The sequence below is a fragment of the Mesoplodon mirus genome (assembly GCF_964341445.2).
Source record: "Mesoplodon mirus genome assembly, chromosome: 8".
Classification (NCBI taxonomy): Eukaryota; Metazoa; Chordata; class Mammalia; order Artiodactyla; family Ziphiidae; genus Mesoplodon; species Mesoplodon mirus.
Genome location: NC_138984.1, coordinates 91622559 through 91645500, shown reverse-complemented (window position 1 = coordinate 91645500; position 22942 = coordinate 91622559). Strand labels below are relative to the sequence as shown.

The following is a 22942-nucleotide window of genomic DNA, read 5'->3' as shown; positions in this document are numbered from 1 at the left end:
AATGACTTCATCCTACTTTCTCCACGAAGTGTATTTTTTTCAGGCAGGCTATTTATAATTTTATTAGTCAGTATGTGGATAATACATGCACAACCTCCAATGTAGCTGGCAATCCCAGCCAGGAGGGATGGCTTGGCAAACTGTAAAGGGCACTACCCCAGTGCACAGTGGATGGGGCTCCCCGAAGCCTGGCCATTGGCCAGACCTGTTATCTTGGGACTCTCAGGTCTCAGGTTTTCCACTTATAAAATAAAAGCACTGACTTTTATTCAGTTCATTTCAGCACCAAAGGACCAAGCCGTATTTAACTTTAAAAAATTGTTCCACATAACTGTCTTATTCACTCTTCTCAAAAAAGATAGGAGCAAAGAGGTCATCTCCTCACTAAAGACAAAAAGTTACATATATGGAGTAGATATAAAAACAACCTTATCACAGATATGTCTGAGCCTGCCTCTAGTGATCACGAAAGACATGGTTATAGGTACAAAGATATACCCTTTTATTTCATAAAGGACAACTTTAGATTACCTCATATCATAGATATCCCATAAATGGTAGTCAGTTTAATTTACAATTTATAAAGTGAGTCAAAAGAAGTTAAAATTGCATGTGTGCTTTCTGTTTCTAAAATCTAAGCTGTCTACACATTTCCAGGTATTTTATATTTGCATACACATTGGGTTGTGATGGAATTAATCTTTAAAATTTTGTTAGTGAAATAACATTATCTAATATTAATGCTACAAGAATTCAGTTGCTTTTTCATGTATCAAAATTTATCATATTTGATCCAGTTACCTGAAGTCATTAAACAGAGTCTGCTCAATTTACTTTGTGGTAGAATTATTTTAAAATCCATTTCTCCTGCTGACTCTTAATGAATTGCACAAAGATAAAATACAGTTTCATCCCCATTAATAGTGTGAAAAACTCCTCTCAAGCAGGACAGAAATCTAAATATATTAAGGGAAGATTTACATCTAAAGAAAAATGTTTTGGCTGGAAATAAACACTCATAAAGGATTCATTAAAGCAAAAGAGCAAAACCTAATTTGAGACCCTAAAAACTCTGGCAATGCCAGTGAAGTTTCATTGTCTGCTTCAGAATAACAGTCTCTGAAACTGTTGTTCTGCTGCAGGCTTTAAAGAACTCCCAAAACTCAAATGTCATAGGAAATTTAAAGGTTGGGTCTGACTACAAGAAGGCCAAAATTTCGTAAGTGAGCAATAATAGAATAAAACACATAGATGGCAGAAATAAAGTGGTGTGTCTGGGGAATTTCATGTTGAGTACTTGGATTAACAATGCCTGAGGTCCTGCTTACATCGCTTGTGTACCTTTTCCTCAGCTGGTAACTTGGTGTTGTACATCTTTTCTAATTTAATTTTGAATGTTCTTGCATATTTAGTCCATCTCTCAACAGTGCTAAAGATAAGTTATTTGTCTGTGTAGCATATCTCTACCAATGTCATTGAATGTATACACTGGCACAGAAATATGTTTGTTTTATTAAGTAAATGAAGTATTTGCTATAAAAAAATGTGTTATTTCAGGCCACCATTTACCTTTGTGTTCATTTGCTGTGTGTGTATGTCTGTGTTTAGAATCTCGATTATTTTTTTCTTTAGATTTAGATTAAATCATATTTAGATGAATTTTAAAAAACACAAACAGCATTGTATGGAAACAGGAGTTTTGGCTAATCTCATTCCCTTGGTGAAAAATGCTTTTGCCATTTTATTTTGATGTACAATCACCTAAAAAGGATCCCCTACTGATTTGCTTCCTAATTATTATTGTCTTACACAAAAGAAGGGAAATAGGTCTTCAACTGAGTTGTCTGACGTCACTCCATTTGTGTAGATTTCCCAAGCTGAGGTGTCATTATAAGAATACTACATTATAGACTGCCCATTTCACAAGCATCTAATCCATGATTTTGAAACTGCTTTAAGAGACCTAAATATCTTTGTTTTTAATAAAATGCTTAAAGTTTAACTAAAGCTCTGGAATAATCTTTATTTCTCTTAGGAAGGACGATTTAAGGACTGAACGAGGCAAGCATGCATCCAAATACCTACGATTTAAATTTTGACTGTCAATTTAGCCCATTAACCTTGTCCTGATCTGTGATGTTTGCCTGTGTGAGAGGGATAGTGGGACAGCCCTGTCCACGGAGCATTTTAAAGATGACAAAAGGTTCTTTGAATTATTGAGGTTTTTCTGGAGGGATAAGAGTCTGCAGCCCAATGCAGACGGGTTCCTGTGTCTGTTACAGATTGCTCAAATTTGTGTGGGCAATTACACAGGGGGATCCCATCGATGCAGGGCCTCCAGCCACTGACGCCATACAATTACACAACGGCTTCGGTGCTTAAACTTTAAAATTCTTACACCATTGTGCCTGTTCTATTAGAACTGCAGCAAATGATCCAAAGCCAATTCAAATGACTGGAGAGGAGGTGCTCAGGGCGAGAGGGAAGAGGTGCAGTGTGGCCCCTACTGGCCAGCTTAAGCAATCACCAACCCCCCGTGCTGAGGAGACCACAGGCTTCTTTGTGCTTTTCAGTCCATGCTTTTCAAGTGAGGCCAACAGTTAAAATTACCTAATTCACAGAAGGGCTGTGAGGATTAATGAGGGAAGTTAGGCAAAGCAGGACCTGGTCCTGGTACAGAAAGTCCTGCATAAACACAGGGGCTTAGAGTAGCTCTTTGTTTGGATGGTTGATTGATTTCTTTAAATGTCAATATCCACAGTCGTGCCTTCTCTGGTAATTCCATTTATAAACCATGTTATTGTGCTCTTCCTAACAAGTTAATTTAGGTAATAACACCACAAGCCCCCAAATACAAGCTACTTGATTTTTTTTTAAAGATATCCAAGAAGGAAATTTAATTAAAATATTAATAAAGCTGGAACTGCCAGTGAAAGGAGAATTCATAATGAGGTTAAATGTCTTACCACCTGAGCATAAATGTTCCCAAATGTTGATTTGGTATACAATTTTTCCAAAACTCTTAAAAGGTTAAACAGATGCTCCTAAAAGTCAATCAGTTACATTACCAATTTGACACTAATTTATTCTTTCTGCCTTCTTTATGGTGGAAGATTGGGGGGGTGGGAAGGAAGAAGCAAGGGGACTGAATTACCAAACTGGCCATCCTGAAGAAAATAGCCTAGAATGAAAGGGAAGAGAAATAACAGCTGGAAAATGGTTTTGCAGAAGGTCTTTCTTTAGCAAGGAAATTGTCTGACCGCAGCTGTGGTTGTTGAGATGTTCATAAATTACCAATGTTTACCAACAGGAAGTGATTACATTTAGAGGATAAATAAGAAAACATAACTTCCAACTAGTTTTAAAAGAATGTCAAATAGATTATACATACAAATAGATTATGGAATTTGGTCATCTCACATTTTGACAGGCAGAAACATAAGCATGTTAAGAACTTTTAGCTCCTATACATTTTGCCCGAATGGAATTCTTCTACATGGTAAAAATGCCTCCCTTTATGCAGCAAAATCCACCCTGAGCCCAACACTGCTTTCCTAAAGTCTAATTCCTTTCAATAAGGCACTAAATCTTTTTATTGCAACCACAAAATTCTTTCTTATTGCTAGAAATGGTACACTAACTTTTTTGATACATGCTCCAGCTTTCCAAGATTCTGTTGGAAACAAAATGATCCTTTATGACATTTTATAATATTCCACCCCATTTACTGCTTTCCAGAATTTCTATCATTAATTAAAGGGCCTTCTTTCACCATCCCCCTCCCAAAAAAAACCTAATCTATTCCCCAACTGCCTGCCATAGACTAAATAAAAGTCAGTCTATCACAGCAGCAGGGATGGTCATGCCAATTTCACAGCGTGATTTGTGCACTCATTTCATTTTGAAAATGACCCTGCCCTCCATCTGTCTAAGCCGAATGTCCTGCTTTTTCCAAGCCAGGCCTCAGGAGCAGCAGCACATGAAATAAGGAGGAAGGCACAGAACGTCTCCCTCCTGCCCGCTTCAGCAGCCACACTCACAGACACAAAGAGGGGAACCTCAACTGATGCCTGTAGGGACTGGAGAAATATGGGGGACAGCAGAGATTCCTTCTATTCTGCTTACATTCCCAAGAAGCCATTTGAAGGTGAATGCTTTCATGGTGCGAATACAACTCTGAAAATCAGACTGATAGACTAAAGATATAAAAGGCAATTTCCCATTTCCATGTTCTGTCATGTTACCTTGATCTACAATAGCACCTCACCCAAAGTATCAGGTCATACATAAGGATTTTAAAATACTGAGCCTGAGTTTCCAAGAGACAAGTGCAGTCAGGCAGCCATAAAGGTGAAGATCCTCCCCCAGCCACCTACCCACTCCCCAATTACTGAGCAGCACTAGCAAGCATCCCTCAACCCACATACCTCCCTGAGTTGAAGGCCCTAAAAGAGTGCACCCAGAGATCAGGTTGAAAGAAGCCTCAGAATAGAGTTCTGGTGTACCCCATCAGCTGCTTTCTCTGGAGATCTTAGGTGGGCCAGAATGCCACTCAACCCATCTGAAATGGGTACAGTTTGTCCCTTTCTCAGTATTCATGAAGTGGAAGGTTCCTTGTCTGGTCCCACCCAGAAGGACAGACCTCTGTCAATTTCTCAGCAGGGAAGACTGAATGAGTATATAAAGTCAGTTGCTTTATGATACAAGCAATCACATGCCTGCAGAAGTCCCCTGCCAGCTATACTGGGTAACTAGGAACTATACCACCCCCACTAGTTATTTCCTAACACCTGCTCACAGCTGCAAATCAGATCTGGAAGTTCAAATTTCTACTGCCCACACCAAGTTGGTTCGTTGTTTTAATGGAGGAAAAAAAGACACTAATGTTCCAGAATACAATGTGGCAGCAAACACTGGGCTTTTACAAACTCATCTATAGGGAAAAAATGGAATAGGTTACAAGCAGTCACTATTTCCTACTGAAACTATCTGCTGGATATCATGGCTCTGCTGCTACCTAGCTGTGTGGTCTTGAGCAAATTATTTAAAACTTCCTAGTGCACAGATTCCATATCTGTAATATACAGATCACACGGTGGTCATTAAGATTAGAAATAATCTTAATGTGTAAATTGTCTTAGGGCCATACAATATGGTTGCTATTGGCTCTGGAATTTATACATAGAAAAGATGTTATGGGCAGCAAAAGGACTTGCATTGAAGCCTTTAAGTATATAGCAAAGACATGATTTTATTCGTACGCCGTTTATCTTAGATACTAGATAGTCCAAGGCAGATCATGGACGACCAATGGAGATACAGGGAGATCAAGGAAGACTGATTTCTTATTTGTAGTGAAAGTTGGAGGGCCAGGCCAATAGATATGGCCAAGGTTAAACGCCAACATCTGTTCAGTAATAACTGTTTGGGGTGAGGGGGGAACACCTGGATCTAAAATTAAACGTCTCCCAATACCAGATAATATTTACAAAACCATTTCCCATCGTTAATTTGTGGAAACGACAAAGATAAGAACTATTATTACCCTCTGCATTTATGTCTTAGAAAGTGTGCCCTCAAGGCAGCTTAAAAAGAGAAGCTACTCTAATTCCAGGGGAATGCCAAATAGATATTCCACCTTTTCCTTCCCATAAAAATACAAAAACCGCGAAACGACGCCATTAGTATGTATTGCAAAGTGTATAAGGCTAAAAAAGAAAGGGATTTCAGACCGCAAATCTTTCTTCCCCGCGCCAGAGACAGGTGACACAGCAGGCAGCCAGCAACTCTCAATCAACCTCAACACTAAAGAAAGGCAAGTGAAACCTTATCTCCCCGCAACCGAGGGTCTGTCCCGCAGAGACTACGCCTCCCAGAATGCAGCGCGGCCACGTCCTGACGTCGGCGCCATCGGACCTGTGCATGCCGGGAAGTAGAGTTTCCGTTTCTGAACTGCCACGAGGCTTTTCATCTCTCTTGCTGGACTCACGACCTTCGCAGCCCAGAGTCTTCGAGGGCCAATACAGTAGTTTAATGATTCACCTCAGTGACTCCTTTATATTCCTTACGGAGTTTTTCCGTTGCAAAGCAATATCCGGACAAGCAGCCTTCCGTTTCCGGTTGGCATGTTGCCGTGGTAACTGGGACGCACAGCGGCGGAGAAGGTTATGGCGGGGCTGGGCGGTGCGCCCATCCCCGACGGGGAGTTCACCGCGGTCGTGTACCGGCTCATTCGGGATGCCCGCTACGCCGAGGCCGTGCAGCTGCTGGGCGGAGAGCTCCAGCGGAGCCCGAGGAGCCGCGCCGGCCTGTCGCTGCTGGGCTACTGCTACTACCGCCTGCAGGAGTTCGCGCTGGCCGCCGAGTGCTATGAGCAGCTGGGCCAGCTGCACCCGGAGCTGGAGCAGTACCGCCTGTACCAGGCCCAGGCCCTGTACAAGGCCTGCCTGTACCCAGAGGCCACCCGCGTCGCCTTCCTCCTCCTGGACAACCCCGCCTACCACAATCGGGTCCTCCGTCTCCAAGCCGCGATCAAGTACAGCGAGGGCGATCTGCCCGGGGCCAGGAGCCTGGTGGAGCAGCTACTGAGTGGGGAAGGAGGAGGAGAAGACAGCGGGGGAGAGAACGAGCTCGATGGCCAGGTCAACCTGGGCTGTTTGCTCTACAAGGAGGGACATTATGAAGCCGCGTGTTCCAAGTTCTCTGCTGCCTTACAGGCTTCGGGTTACCGGCCTGACCTTTCCTACAACCTGGCTTTGGCCTATTACAGCAGCCGGCAGTATGCATCCGCGCTGAAGCATATCGCCGACATTATTGAGCATGGCATCCGCCAGCACCCAGAGCTGGGTGTGGGCATGACCACTGAGGGCATTGATGTTCGAAGTGTTGGCAACACCTTAGTCCTTCACCAGACTGCTCTGGTGGAAGCCTTCAACCTCAAGGCCGCCATAGAATACCAACTGAGAAACTATGAGGTGGCCCAGGAAACCCTCACAGATATGCCTCCGAGGGCAGAGGAAGAGTTAGACCCTGTGACCCTGCACAACCAGGCGCTAATGAACATGGATGCCAGGCCTACAGAAGGGTTTGAGAAGCTACAGTTTTTGCTCCAACAGAATCCCTTTCCCCCAGAGACCTTTGGCAACCTGTTGCTGCTCTACTGTAAATATGAGTATTTTGACCTGGCAGCAGATGTCCTGGCAGAGAATGCCCATTTGACTTACAAGTTCCTCACACCCTATCTCTATGACTTCTTGGATGCCATGATCACTTGCCAGACAGCTCCTGAAGAGGCTTTCATTAAGCTTGATGGGCTAGCAGGGATGCTGACTGAACAGCTCCGGAGACTCACCAAACAAGTGCAGGAAGCAAGACACAATAGAGATGATGAAGCTGTCAAAAAAGCAGTGAATGAATATGATGACACCCTTGAGAAGTATATTCCCGTGCTGATGGCCCAGGCCAAAATCTACTGGAACCTTGAAAATTATCCAATGGTGGAAAAGATCTTCCGCAAATCTGTGGAATTCTGTAATGACCATGATGTGTGGAAGCTGAATGTGGCTCATGTTCTGTTCATGCAGGAAAACAAATACAAAGAAGCCATAGGTTTTTATGAGCCCATAGTCAAGAAGCATTATGACAACATCCTGAATGTCAGTGCTATTGTGCTGGCTAACCTGTGTGTTTCATATATTATGACAAGTCAAAACGAAGAAGCCGAGGAGTTGATGAGGAAGATTGAAAAGGAGGAAGAGCAGCTCTCCTATGAGGACCCAGATAAGAAAATCTACCATCTCTGCATTGTGAATCTGGTGATAGGGACGCTCTATTGTGCCAAAGGAAATTATGACTTTGGTATTTCTCGGGTTATCAAAAGCTTGGAACCTTATAATAAAAAACTGGGAACTGATACCTGGTATTATGCCAAAAGATGCTTCCTGTCATTACTAGAAAACATGTCAAAACACATGATTGTGCTTCGTGACAGTGTTATTCAAGAATGTGTCCAGTTTCTAGAACATTGTGAACTTTATGGCAGGAACATACCTGCTGTTATTGAACAACCCCTGGAAGAAGAAAGAATGCATATTGGAAAGAATACAGTCACTTATGAATCCAGACAATTGAAAGCTTTGATTTATGAGATTATAGGTTGGAATATATAGTAATGTCTAATAATGGCTTTTATCAAAATGGCTCTGTTAACTATACATATTTGCAACTCTTTTATCTGTGTTTGTCCTTTGGCATCTTCACATTTGTTATACGTTGAAATTTGTACTTTAAAATTATAATTAAAATTATTTTGATGTATCTTTTGAGAAACCTCACAAAAGAATTATAATAAAAAGAACTTGAACCCTAGAAGGATTTATGAAAAATTCAAAAATGAATGGGGAAGTGTGTCTAATAGTATTTGTAATGCCTATGTTCTCTCTCCTTTGTATCTTTTGTGTTTTGATATATCCTGAAAAAATCCTGCATGAGAAGATTATATCATCCAGAGACCAGGCACTATCAAGTCCAGAACTTAGTTAATGTACAGAACATCTGGACATTAGTAATAGGGTTTCACATTATACTTCAACAATTTACCCTTAAGTAACACTAACTGGTAATGCATACATTTTGCATAGATTTTAGTATGTCTTGGCAGAATTTTCCAATACAATTGAAATGCTTTATCTAACAAAAATCCCTTATGTTCTAAATTTTATTTTTAATCTGTAAGATTCAGTAGGAAATCTTGTGCCATAGTAAAACTATGGTGCTATGGTGTGGAGACAATAAACAATTGACAAATTTCCATGGTTTTCTTTTGTCCATTTGTGAATAATTTGAATATATAATCTTACTCTTTTCATAATTGATCTTTAACAGTGATTAATAACAAGTACCCTTAGAACTCGGTTCTTAATTCTTGTTTCTACTTAAGACACATTAATACTGGACTTTGCTTTTATGTTGTAGCCTTTTGGAAAAGGAAAAATATTCTACGCTATTCCAATGGCCCTATCAAACTCTCCTACTCATACCATAGAATGGTATCAATGGATTCTGAAAACTTATCTGTTAGATTCATAATGCCAGTTTCATAGTCAAAACTCAATAGTGTTTGGGGGTTCTCACTGTGAACCCCACTCATTCTGCATAGACATTTAATTTTCTATAAGCTACAGGAGCTTTACTGTTTGTTTCCCCAGCCCCTTACATCTTTGCTCATCATAAAAGTAACTGCTGGGCTTCCCTGGTGGTACAGTGGTTGAGAGTCCACCTGCCAATGCAGGGGACACGGGTTCGTGCCCCGGTCCAGGAAGATCCCACATGCCGCGGAGCGGCTGGGCCCGTGAGCCATGGCCGTTGGGCCTGCACGTCCGGAGCCTGTGCTCCACAATGGGAGAGGCCACAACAGTGATAGGCTCACATATCGCAAAAAAAAAAAAAAAAAAAGTAACTGCCATGCTCACTTGATCTGGTTTAGGAAAAGTCAAAAGCATTAGGTTGAATCATACTAAATTGCTGATTTTGAAAGTTTTCAGCCTATAAAAATAGCAATTCCCATGGATCAACCTAATAGCTCTCGATGAACAGTAGGAATTCCTGCTATAATAATTTTCTTTTTCTTTCACAGAGGAAACAGCTAGATAGGTACCCAGATAAAGCATGCTGAGAATAATTCTTCTGTAGCATGACATCTTTGGGTACTGAAATTCTATCGTAATCTGTGAGAATTTGGCTCATAGTGACTTCTACTTCATTGGCTGGAATTTATGTCATCTTTTAGTCTGTTATCCGAGCTGGTACCATTTATCTAGTTGATGGTGATGGTCTCATATTTGGAAGGAAACTCTGAAGGGATTATTAAATGAATTAATATGCTGTACATTGGAGGAAATTTTCCATTTGCTTAAGAAGTATAGAAAACATACAGTGTCCTCACTCAAGTAAAGGACTCCTTTCCAAACCTAGTGGTTCCTTCTATTACAAATTAACTTCTGGAGCATGTAAAGAAAAATATATTTTACAGTTTTGGTTTTCCTGTTGGCATGTTAACTGGGATGCACACTCAACACACCTGATGTTACTGAACAACCCCTGGAAGAAGAAAGAATGCATATTGGAAAGAATACAGTCACAGTTGAATCCAGACAGTTAAAAGCTTTGATTCATGAGATTATAGGTTGGAATATGTAGTAATGTAGTAATGTCTGATAATGGCTTTTATCTAAATAGCTTCGTTACTCCCATTTCACACATTTAAAAAATCTATATCCTTGACAACTTTAGAGTTGTTACATTTGAACTTTGTACACTTAAAATTATAATAACAAATATTATTTGATGAACTTTTCCATTTTTTTAAGAAGAGTAGGGAGCATGCAGTATGAGCTAAATCACTTTTGCATTCTCTCTGCCAGTAACAGTCACCAGGTCTTGCCCCCAAGCAACAATTGCTAGAGTGACATCTTTGTATAAGCAAGTAACCGTAAATAGCAGTTTCTATTCTACTTTAGGCTGTAGAAAAGGGTGTGGCATGAGCCAAAGAACTGCTAAAGTGGGTATGTTTGCATTCATCTGGTGACCAATATGTAATGGTCCATGGCTGGACCATTTCTCAATCAGCAAATAAATATAGGTTCATTGTGCCATCTCAGGATAGACTGTGCTGTCCAATAAGACCAATTCTCACTTTAATTTTTGCCTCCACTCCATTTTTTAGTCCTTCAAGTTTCTGGGTCTCAGCAAAGTTGAGTTTGGACCCTGGCCTAAGCTCTTTTAGAAGTAGAAGTATTAAATGAATGAGAATTGGGTTTTTTTTCAGGTATGAAGTTTGGTCCATGACTTCATTTTTCTTCCATAATTGGGTTGTTTGGTTAGTCTTAAGTTTTATAATCAAAATTTCCCTTCATATTCCACTTTTTATTTTGCAGAATTGTTGTGCCTCCTTGTGAATACTAACAAATATCAAGTGTGGACACTTTGTGATGTGTTCAGTATAGGTGAAAATGAGCACCGAACTGATAATGAAAAGACTAAGGTATGAGTTCCAGACTTTCCAAAATTAAGTTTTAGGACTTAAGAAATTCATTTACCCTTGAGATCCCAATCATTCGAACTACTAGATGCTCTTCACAGTTACTTCTGGCTATAACATCTGATCCTGTATAAGTCATATAGAAGAAAGTTGCCTTCTTTTACGACCTGAATATATGAACAAGTCACTCAGGAACACAATATATATTTGTATTATAAATGAATGTTTTCTGGTATTTTGACTTACGACAGTAAACGTTAACACCTCAGGTAGATGTTTGTTGTTATTGTTGGATGCTATAACATTTTGACTACTACTAAGAAATTTGCATTTCTGTCTTTTTTTCACTTGGAGATTTGCTTACAGCTCTAGCTATGAATGTACTATAAGGCAGTCCTCGTTCTCTGCTATGGTTGTGCATAAATCAAGAATTTTGTAAATATTTAGAAATTAATTCTCTTAACTTCCCTCTTTTAGTTTATCAACTAATGTCTATTTGTTGGGGATGGGGAGATGTGATTTTAATTCTTCCCCAAGATGATATACAAAAAATGATACATAAATGATATATACTCCAGGAGTTTTATTAACAGGCTATTATAATATGCATTTTTAAAATCAATTATTCTTGAAATAATCAGAGTCTCTCCTACCCCTGAAGGCCTCCAGCTGCAGAGAGGAACACTGAGGTGAAGAGGAAACGGAGCTTTAGCTGTGTGATTTACTTCACAGCCCACCTTGGATCCCCTTCATGTCCAAATCTCAGTCGTTAATCGAAGGTCTACTGCCATTAACAGAACAGCAGTAATGGATAACAGATGCCAGAGCTACTTCTGTAACAACTTATTCAATCAAGTCATCAGTCCTCACACCCTTGCTGTATTTAATACAAGGAGGTCATGCAGACTTTCCAAAAGGACAAAGCCACAATGAGCAGGAAGACAATTTCCAGTTTATAAAGCTCTTTTTGGAGCTTTTTGTTTTTTGTTTTTTGCCTTCAAAAGGTCTATTTAGGAAGTAGTAGTGTTTACTGCTACAGAATGTATCACAAGATAAGAAATGAAAAATCTCTCTCCCTTACCACACCCTGCCTTTCCTTTTTCTTTCTATCTTTTATTTTCTCCCTTTTGTCAATTACAGGGCCACTTTTCTGATAGCTGGCAGGTGAAACCACAAGCAGGTATAAAATATGCATACCAACGTTTTAACGATAAGTGTCAGGTAAGCTAGCACTATGATTATCAAGGTGACTTTATAAACCATTTAACCATGCATCTTTGCAAACTGAAATCACATTTATCAATAAAAAGTGACTCTCAAATTAGTAAAGCCAGAAGAAAATTTTGAAAGGAATCACTAAAAGCACTGAGGATCTGTATATTTTGTAGAACACAGTGAGCTTTATTTGTATCCTTGTAGTAATTCCTATACTTTCTTTTAAACTCTCTTTGACCTCAACAGAAAAACAGTGACTGAAAAAGATGTACAATATTTTTATTATTTAAAATGTTCCATGACATGGGGAATTAATTATACTCTGAATTCTAGTGTATACTTGCTTTTCTGCATCCATAATCATATTTATATTGAACATTTTTTATATCATGTATAATGTGGTCTTGTTTTAATATTATCTTGGTAGGAGGCTGTGTGTGGGCAGTTTGAGGAGATTATTTTATATCTGAATCCCCCTATTAATTGAGGTTCTTTTGGCTGTTTAATTAAATCACCTCCCTTGGATTTGGGCCAAGATTGATCCATCACATAATCACATACTGAAATCTTGTCTACAACAAAATATGTACATAATAGAAAAGGAATTGCCTTCATAGGGAAAAAATATTAGAAAATAGAGTTCTATACATATTTCTATCATGAAAAATAAGCATTTGTTAAAGTAGGACCAGCCAATGACTTGATTGTGAATATTATTAGGTGAACATGTACACTGAGTCCAAGTCCTTGTCCAAAAGTGAAATTTGCACATATTTGTGAAATTAAGCACATCATTGTCAATGACTGGATACCTCAGTTAAAAAGAGCAAATGGCTAAAATTGCACTGTGCTAACAGGACCCAAGTAAGCTATGTGAGCAAGCATTTATTGCTATTATTATTTTGTTTACAGTTATTTTATTACAAGAGGCAAATGCATAAGATAAAAGACACATGACTAAAGGTTTCACCAGCACTCATGGCAACTGCTCTAAAAAGTATGTCCACAGAGCGTCCACAGACTCTTGAAAAGCTTGTCAAGACTCACCAGGAGATTACTGGCTGGTTAGTACTTCTGTCTCTGCTGCATATAGGTGAGAGGCTATTCTGAGAAGACTCAACCTCTTGGTCCCAGTTATTCCAAATTTGCCAAAGCCATCTCCTATAATTTATGCACTTCATATACAGAAAGGAGAATATATACTTTGGAGACTAGAAGACATTTAGTTCATCTTTAAGTCAGGAAATACAGTGTATATATATCTCAAGAGATGGTCATACCCTAACACTGTAAAGCAAAAGCTTCAGGAATCAAATCATAACAGAAACACATTGTTTTTCACAGAACTAAAACAAAAAATTTTTAATTTATATGGAAACACAAAAGACCCCAAATAGCCAAAGCAATCCTGAGAAAGAAAAACAGAACTGGAGGAATCAGACTCCCTGACTTCAGGCTATACTACAAAGCTACAGTAATCAAGACAGTATGGTACTGGCACAAAAACAGAAATATAGATCAATGGAACAGGATAAAAAGCCCAGAAATAAACCCATACACCTATGGCCAATTAATCTATGACAAAGGAGGCAAGACTATACAATGGAGAAAAGACGGTCTCTTCAATAAGTGGTGCTGGGAAAAATGGACAACTACATATAAAAGAATGAAACTAGAACATTCTCTAACACCATACATAAAAATAAACTCAAAATGGATCATACACCTAAATGTAAGGCTGGACACTATAAAACTCTTAGAGTGAAACATACACAGAACACTCTTTTGCATAAATCGCAGCAATATCTTTTTTGATCCACCTCTTACAGTAATGAAAATAAAAACAAAAATAAACAAATGGGACCTAATTAAACTTAAAAGCTTCTGCACAGCAAAGGAAACCATCAACAAAATGAAAAGACTACCTACAGAATGGGAGAAAATATTTGCAAACAAAGTGACCAGCAACGGATTAATCTCTGAACAGCTCACGCAGTTCTATGTCAAAAAAGAAACAACCCAATCCAAAAATGGGCAGAAAATCTAAATAGACATTTCTCCAAAAGAGACATACAGATGGCCAAGAAGCACACGAAAAGATGCTCAACCTCACTAATTATCAGAGCAATGCAAATCAAAACTACCATGAGGTATCACCTCACACCGATCAGAATGGCCATCATCAAAAAGTCTACAAACAATAAATGCTGGAGAGGGTGTGGAGAAAAGGGAACCCTCCTACACTGTTGGTGAGAATGTAAATTTGTACAACCACTATGGAGAACAGTATGGAGGTTCCTTAAAAAACTAAAAATAGAACTACCGTATGATCCAGCACTCCCACTCCTGGGCATTTATCCGGAGAAAACCATAATCTAAAAAGATACATACACCCCAGTGTTCACTGCAGCATTATTTACAATAGCCAAGACATGGAAGCAACCTAAATGTCCATCAACAGAGGAATGGATAAAGACGATGTGGTACATATATACAATGGAATATTACTCAGCCATAAAAAAGAATGAAATAATGCCATTTGCAGCAACATGGATGGACCTAGAAATTATCATACTAAGTGAAGTAAGTCAGACAGAGAAAGACAAATATCATATGATATCACTCATATGTGGAATCTAATTTTAAAATGATACCAATGAACCTATTCACAAAACAGAAACAGACCTACAGATATCGAAAACAAACTTATGGTTACCAAAGGGGAAACGTGGCGGTGTGTGTGGGGGGCGGTTTATAAATCAGGAGCTTGGGATGAACATACACACACTACTATATATAAGATAGATAAGCAACAAGGACCTGCTGTATAGCACAGGGAACTCTATTCAATATTCTGTGACAATCTATACGGGAAAGTAATCTAAAAAAGAATGAATATATGTTTATGTATAACTGAATCACTTTGCTGTACACCTGACACTAACACAACATTGTAAATCAACTATACTCCAATTTTAAAAAAAAGAAACACATTGCTAAAAAGAATTCTGTTACAAGGAAATACCCGATACCCACATATGCAAAGGAATGCCATTATTTTGTGCGTTTACAAGAAGAAGTAGTTAGTAGAGCATTTTCGTTTCCAGGTCTTTTGTTTTTGTACCGATTCATTACATATAAACTGTTTCAACAGAATGCCAAAGAATGGTCATGAGCTATACATGATCTGACCAAGATGTGGAGAGTAGTTATTAGCCCCTTTCAGAAATTAGGGAGACTTTCTGACAATGTATATGAGATTTATAATGAAATGACTGGCAAAACTGTAAAATTATTCTGGAAATAATAGTGTGGAATATAAAATGGAAAACCATAAATGCATTCTTCTGCAGTATTTGTAAATATGACTTAAATAGATTCTTTAAGTTACAAGTTGGGTATTATGGGAATGGGAAGTTTCTTGAAGGGTTGCTGAGAAAGTTGTCTTCATCTCCTAAAAAAAAAAAAGAAGGATGTACGAAGGACTCCTTCTCTGTGTATTGTTGATCTGAATCTGCTGCTACCATCTTAGGACCATGACAGAAACCAGTCTAAGGGTGAAAGTGACTTTGAAGATGTCAAAGAAAAAGAAAGAACTTGAGTCTTTGATGACATCTTTGAGCCATTGTAATAGCTATCCTAGAGCCTGACCTACTTCTGGGTCTCCTTCAAAATGGAAAAATAAAATATCTCATTGTTTAAACTTATTTGAGCCAGATTTCTCTGTTACTTGTGTCTAAAAGCACCCAGACCACACTCATCATATTTAGGTCATACATTTTGAGTGTTGTCCAGGAAGCGATGAATTTTTATGCAAATCCCTGTTAGTCACCCAGTCTTCCTGGAGATCCAGTGCCACTTCTTAGGTACCAGTGGACAGGACAAAGTTAGTTGACCTTTGTAAAGACATTGCCTGAAACCTTGACTTCATTAGTATTAACTGCTCATTCCAGCCTTTTGAAATTGCAGTGGCTACTCGTGAAAGTGGGTGTGTCTTCGTATTCTTGGGTGAACGTTCACTTATGTACAAGTAAATAAGAATTGTTTTGGCCCACCCAAATGAACTGCCTTAAGTCTAAGGCTTGCTCACTGCTTTCTAGCAAAATCATAATGTGTATAGTGACTCATCCAGAAAACATATTCCTCAATTTCAGAATTTCCTCCACATTCATGTAAGACTGTTTCAGTAAAATCACAATAATAATAGAAGAATAAAGATGAAAATGGAAACTACAGCAGTATTTATTCATGAACAGTAAACCTAAGTGTTAAAGTGAGGCAACCTCATCTTTTCTCCGGTGAGAAATGCTAATCTATGTACTGCACTATTTCAGCTTTGGCCCTTTCCAGTCATAAACCTGGTTATATAGGAATAACTTCATGAAAAATAAATACTTTAGTTCTTGATAATCCCCACCAGCTCTGCATTCCACCTATCAGGCCCAACTTATTCTGAGCTGTTGGCTGATACCAGTTCTGTACAAGAAAGACGAAAAAAATTCAAATTCAAACCGGATAGTCCCTATCACATCAGGGGATTGGGACAGTTGATTTATTCATACAATCTCTTTAAACATCTACCAGGAGAGGTTCTAAGACAGAATTTATTGCCTCCGCCTGCCATCCTTGGGCCTACAAAAAGCAAAGCAAAATCCTTCTATGAAATCTGAAACTCCAGTCACTGATTTCCTGGCTGATGTCATTTCAAAGGCATGGTATATCCCTGTGATAGCTGCAGCGGAAATCTGCCTCTCTATAGGGTTTCCATCTGTTTGCCATCAGAAAGAACCTCTTTGGGGAGCCACAGTAAATGGAGAGCACCCACTCCTCCCCAGGGGTCCCAGAGTCTTGCATTAGTGTTTTTAAAATCAACTGTTGTTAGGGTTGAAGATGCTTAAACTTTCCCAGAATAAGAAAGCATTGCTGTAACTTTAGTTTTAATTTATGTTTGGCTTATCATGGACTGTTCAGTAAAAATTTTCCATATGATCCTGAAACTACTATGCAAATATTACCAAAATGAAAATCCGATCACTGACATTCTTTCCTTTGGGAGAAGAGTTTTCTACATAACTTTCTGCACTTCTTATTATAAAACAGCTTGAATTTGGAGCAACTCCTTCTGAGCTTAAAAATATAAATATTTTGTGTCAAAAGGCTATTTATTCACTTCTCATTAAGGGTCAACAGAGATGATACAATAGGTTAAAGCAGAGAAAACAGATTATAATGACAAGAGATTTCAAAACTGATCTTTTTCAGATCAGCTTCAATACAGATAATCCACTGTAAATAATGAGAGTTCATACTGGTACCAAGGTATAACTAACTGCGAATTGAGTGTATTCATCCAGCAATAAATGCATAATGGTCCCTTTTATTCCTGAAAAAAACAAAGCTTCAATTAATTCCACAGGAATGTTTAATAAAGGAAAAGATTTCATGAAGATCAACCTTTATCTCATCTCCATTCTCCCCTACAGGTATTAGAGTTTTCACAGTGCCTGAACAAAAACAGACTCTCCAGTATATTCCTCAAGGAATCATTTATTAAATGTGTTTTTTTTTTTTTTTTTTTTTTTTTCCTTTTGCGGTATGCGGGCCTCTCACTGTTGTGGCCTCTCCCGTTGCGGAGCACAGGCTCCGGACGCGCAGGCTCAGTGGCCATGGCTCACGGGCCCAGCCGCTCCGCGGCATATGGGATCCTCCCAGACCAGGGCACGAACCCGTATCCCCTGCATCGGCAGGCGGACTCCCAACCACTGCGCCACCAGGGAGGCCCTAAATGTGTTTTTATAAATTGGACTTTCTGTGTTTATGTGCCATTTCCTCACAGAAGGCTAACTATAAGGATGAAATAGAAATAACATCACTTTTCAGTATCCCTCAAGCCCCAATTCCTAGAAAAAGACAAGAATACAAAGGTCTTTTTATTCATTCTGTCAAATACCAGTTTGTTTCAATATGGTTTCCTGGAGTTCAATATCAAATGAGGCACAGTCCCCAGTGGGCCGTAGAGAGGGAAAGTTTTCCTCACCTCCCTCGGGAAAAGGAAATGTGAATATTGAACTAAAAGACTGTGAAAGAATGGAAAAGGGATGAAGGAAGACTTCAAGACAGAGGGTAAGGCACGAGGGAGAGACCAGGTGAAGAAAGGCAATAAACAACTTGCCTTTAATGGAAAGATGAAATTACGGCTACTATATTTACATGACTTAAACATGAGATATATTTACCTCAGTATTTTCTGAAGCACGATAAATGCACAAGGTAATTAAATGAGACGAATTTAGTTTGCACACAAAAGAACATTGTTTAACAGCCATGCACTCATTTTACTGCATGCATGTTCACACACACACACAAGACACATTAAACCTGAAATTTCATGCATTCTATTGCATAGGATGAGGCTAAAATAAAAAATTACTTGATTGAAAAGTATTAAATACTAAGACACTTAGTACTTGGCTGTGGCAAGAAGCATGTGACTTGAATGACTACAATTTAGGAAACTTTGGTTTAGCAAATGGAGAACAGAATTTCGTGTGAGGGTGAGAGAACCCCACTCTTCTCTGAGCAGAAGTGGGATTTTTACCCATTTTTGACTCAGTATTTGTCAAGTGTCTTCTATTTTCAGAAAGCTAACTTCACATTTTAATACAGAGATTTTTGCCACCTACTGTGAACATTTCCTCAGAAAAATCTTACTAACAAATTTATGAGAAAACAGTTTTAAATTTTCTAGATCCACATTTCCTTGTCTGAAAAGCTGATATTTTTAGACTAGCTATTTCTTCACGTTTTCTTGCCATTCTGATCTGTTCTGATCCTATGACTTTTTTTTCTTTTTTTCCATTTCTCACGAACCTAACAAGTTCTGATTTTTTGGTGGATGATGGATCCTACCAGTAGAGGGGGCCTCACTCGGCTTGAAAAGTATTCTGAAAGGCTGAAGGGATGGTTTACTCCAAAAGAGGATAGCTCATCCGTTTGTCTGCTTAACACCCTGTCACTTTTCTCTGAGTCACTAATTTTAAAATGAGACCACTGGTCTAGTGGACATACTGTCACAATCCAGTTTGAGATCCAGTCTTCAGATTTCCTAAGGATCTGGTGAGCCAGGGTTCAACACATCTTGCCTAAAAGCTAAAATAGTGAATGTTCTAATTGTTACCACACTTTTCATTATGTGTGTTCTGCACTGACTAGGCAGGGGTCCAGTTGTGTTCACTTCAAGCAGGATTCAAAGTTTTAGAGCTAGAAGGATTTTTAAGAGCATCTGTTCCAACCCCCTCGAATCACAAATGAGGGATTGACATTCAAAGAACTTATGCTCCACTGAAAGACACTAGTGTGGAAATAGTACTGTTCAGCTTTTATTTTTAAAAAGTCATTTGCAGCTGTTTAGTCCTGACTGCCCCCTAGGAGCTGTGTGGCAGGTTATTTAATGTCTGGGCCTCAGTTTCCTTTTCTGTAAAATAAAGGCACAGGACCAGTAACTGCTAAGATCACTTCAGTTCTATTTTATTAGGCTCTCTGCCTCTAAATGATTACTGCTTTTGCTTCTATTTGCAGGCAATTCTAAGGCTTCTTGTTTGCTTTATTGTTCATTCATCTCCTTTAAGTTTATACATGTGTTTTAACTTTATGAGTATAGAAGGGATTAAAATTCAACTACACCAGAACAAAAAGCTATAACTCCGTTACGAATGCAACAATCAAAAAAAATATATAATCCAGGACAGTAAGAGAATGTGGAAAGGTGAAAAGTTGGAGTATTAAGGTTGTAGAATTATGAATGATTCGTCTTCTAAAAAATGTTTTTAACCGTTGTGTAATGAACATAATTCAAGAGGATGAAAAAGTCAATCTAAAAGGCAAAGTGGAGGTTAATAAGTATCAAACCATGGCCAGGTAGAGATTTTAGAAGGCGGAATGAAAGCAATCAGCAGGCCCACAAGTGTTCACCCCCAAGTCCCCCACTTCTGGTGTACTTCAGCCTTGCAATAAAGCTTCCCATTTTTCAGAATATTAAATTTGAGTTCAGGGAAAGCCAGACATCATGTAATCACCGTTTTGAATTACAGTGTATATCTAATAAAAGATCACAAAACTTGCCCCCCCAAAAAAAGTCTTTTAAAGAGCTGTGTGTTTGCTAAGAAGGAGGGAGGTGGGAAAGAAGTCATGTGTAAGGGAAGCCTTTTCACAGAACAAAGGCAACTCCAGATCAGGCATGGATACCAGCAGATAAATTAAAATAGGGACCCCCCCCCCGGCAAAAGAAAGGAAGAGGGGCAGGGAGTCAGTCTCCACTGCAGAGAAAAGACACCTTTGTTCAGACTGGACCCTGGGGAGGCCCACCCCACCACTACTCCGATATCACTGCTCTGTGGAGAGGACAAAGTGCTTTCTCTGACTGCTGTGTAAGATTAATGCAGAAAAGAGTTTTGATGGTGCATCCTACACATCTGGACTAATTCTGCTGGAGACACAGGGCCAAGTTCATGGACGGCTGTACAATCACAGAGGGCTCCACACAGAAGGGCCCCTGTGCTTGGCTTAATCCTCTGCTGCACTGTTTTGAAATTCTTAATAATTTATGAACAAGGGACTTCACATTTCCATGTTGCACTGGGCATCGAAAATGATGTAGCTGCTTTGGGCTGGGCACTTTTGTTTTTGTTTTTGTTTTTTGGCTGCACTGGGTCTTTGTTGCTGCACACAGGCTTTCTCTAGTTGCAGCAAGCAGGGGCTACTCATCGTTGCGGCGCGCGGTCTTCTCATTGCGGTGGCTTCTCTTGTTGCAGAGCATGGGCTCTAGGCACGTGGGCTTCAGTAGTTGTGGCTCACAGGCTCAGTAGTTGTGGCTCACGGGCTCTAGAGTGCAGGCTCAGTAGTTGTGGCGCATGGGTTTAGTTGTTCCAAAGCATGTGGGATCTTCCCGGACCAGGGCTCAAACCCGTGTCCCCTGCACTGGCAGGCAGATTCTTAACCACTGAGCCATCAAGGGAGTCCCTGGGCTGGGCATTTTTGAGGCCATTCATATTACTGCATGCATTTCTTACCTGGCCACTCACTGGTTAGTTGGCCTTTTGAACATACTCAGCTGTGGCCTACTGCGAGTCAAGAGCCTGTGTCTTCCTAGAGCTCAGATGGCAGCCTGTGGGCCTCTTCCGTGAAGCTGAGTCCTTTCTTGCCTTCTAAACTCCAGGTCAGAGCCCGTGTCTGGTCATATACCGTCCAGCATGCTTTTTGTCTCTGCCCCAAATGTCCAGAGTCCCATGCTCTTTATACTGTGGCTGCTCTAAGAATGTTCTAACCTCTTAGAACCGACATGAAAAGCAAGTGAGTCCTTCTTAAAGCATTGCCTGGGGTAAAAGTTAGTGTGCACTCCTGCTGTTGGGGGCTCCATCTGACCCGAATCAGACCTGCATGTGGCAAACAACAAAGGGGACCCAGTGTTCTACTGTGTCTCGCTCAAAACTCTCTTGACCCTTAACCCTTGTCTTCTGCTGGTCAGGGTCTGCTTTAAGGCTGAAAGTGGTTCCTTTGAGAGGCTAAAATATAGCAATTTAACTATAACTCTGGATTATTCCTACAGCCAAAAGCCCATGGGATACAGCAAGAACTGGCAACCTTCCCACCCCACTGTCGCTCACAAAAGGCCCTGAGGAGGATGGGAATGGCCCTTGGGTAATGCAGCTCCTTCAATATTCCAGTCGTCTTCTCCTTCCCACCCCGAGCTCACCCCAGGGCAGAGAAGAAAAGAAACTAAACACTGTTCTGCACAAAAATAGGGCTCACTGTCTCAGGGGAAGACGAAGGAGAGGGAAAAGTGGGAGAGAAGAGAAAGGGGACTTGCAAATTTGAGAAATACTTCTCAATATCAACTTAGACTGTATCATCCCTGATACAGTCCATTGGGAAAGACTGACAGACACAACATAAGGGGTGAAGGAATGGGCATGCTTGTAGCTTACCCTGGTAGAAATAATGAAAAATGAATCTGACCAGCAGACTCCAGGTCTACTACCCATCTCCATGCAACAAGGAGCCCTCATCCCTGGCTGCTTCGTGAGGTTTAAACAGCAAGAGGCATCACTAACCATTTTGCTGAAGTCCCAGATGGTTTCTGTAGACCAGATGACTAGGAATGGACGGGAGTGGAGTTTTCCCAAAGGAAATGGGTGTGCACTTGAGGGCTGATGAGCTAGTTGGGACTCAGGTTGGGAGTGGGAATCCACAAGGGCTCTTCTTCCTCTGAGGAGGCCTATATCTTTAAAGTGCATCCCCTTTGAGATTCAGGGCAAATTCCAAATTGGCTAGAGTCTTGACTTTTCCTCTGCTATGTAGTTCTTTCCAAAACCATGGAGCCTTGATGAACTCAAGGACAGAATGTCCATCTCTGGTCCAGGGGAGAGATATTTCCTTACTGAGTGGACCAGGTCTCAGAAGGCTCAAGACAGAAAGTAAAATGAGGCTTTCTCCTTATTAGTCAGTGAGAGTTAGCTATCCTCTGAAAGAGGAAAGGGCTAAGACTGGACACTGGTAACCAAAAGAAACTGGGCCTTTATCATGGCCTCAGAGGGAAACTGCACTGTTTCTGTTCCCCTTCCAAAGGACGTGTGTGGAAGCAGCATTTTGCATCAAACTGCCATCCAATTTCTAAAACACAGATGACCAAGA

At 39.9% G+C, this 22942-nt stretch overlaps 1 protein-coding gene across 1 annotated transcript; it reads left to right on the top strand.

Annotated features, from left to right (window-relative positions):
• Positions 1–5971: 5971 nt before the first annotated feature.
• LOC309809625 (intraflagellar transport protein 70A) lies at positions 5972–8794 on the top strand. Its single transcript, XM_082630881.1, has one exon. It carries the CDS (start codon positions 6168–6170, stop codon positions 8166–8168), a length of 2001 nt encoding a protein of 666 aa, XP_082487007.1. The 5' UTR covers positions 5972–6167; the 3' UTR covers positions 8169–8794.
• The last annotated feature ends 14148 nt before the right edge of the window (positions 8795–22942 follow it).

Bases quoted from the DNA above. Each gene is read 5' to 3' on its own strand.
- LOC309809625 (XM_082630881.1), top strand. From the start codon at position 6,168: ATGGCGGGGCTGGGCGGTGCGCCCATCCCCGACGGGGAGTTCACCGCG.